This window comes from Corvus brachyrhynchos, unplaced genomic scaffold, assembly GCF_000691975.1.
Source record: "Corvus brachyrhynchos isolate BGI_N302 unplaced genomic scaffold, ASM69197v1 scaffold142, whole genome shotgun sequence".
Taxonomy (NCBI): Eukaryota; Metazoa; Chordata; class Aves; order Passeriformes; family Corvidae; genus Corvus; species Corvus brachyrhynchos.
Genome location: NW_008237226.1, coordinates 6442091 through 6442350, shown reverse-complemented (window position 1 = coordinate 6442350; position 260 = coordinate 6442091). Strand labels below are relative to the sequence as shown.

Here is a 260-nt window from a genome sequence, read left to right as displayed (position 1 = left end):
GAGCCCGGGGCCACTCACCAGGTAGAGAGTGGGCTGCAGCAGAAGGACCGCGTACCAGTACACAGCCTGCATCCTCGCCGCTCAAACTTCCCCCGCGCTGCTTTCGCTGCCTCTTTGTTCCTTCCAGAACATAGATCCACCTGACATCCACTTTACAGAACAAGCAGAGCTCTCACCAGCCTAGACAAAAATGAAATTATAGATCCCATGACCACAAGACAAGGTTAGCCTTAGCACAAGGGGGGAAGAGAGGTGTGTAG

At 53.8% G+C, this 260-nt stretch overlaps 1 protein-coding gene across 1 annotated transcript in view; it reads right to left on the bottom strand.

Annotated features, from left to right (window-relative positions):
- The window catches only part of NXPH1 (neurexophilin 1), a 141022-nt gene extending 140768 nt beyond the window's left edge, over nt 1-254 (bottom strand). The window contains exon 1 of the mRNA XM_008629936.2: nt 19-254. Coding sequence (XP_008628158.1) covers nt 19-72 — 54 coding nt within the window. The 5' untranslated portion in view covers nt 73-254. The remainder of the gene's footprint in view (nt 1-18) is intronic.
- Nucleotides 255-260: the final 6 nt, after the last annotated feature.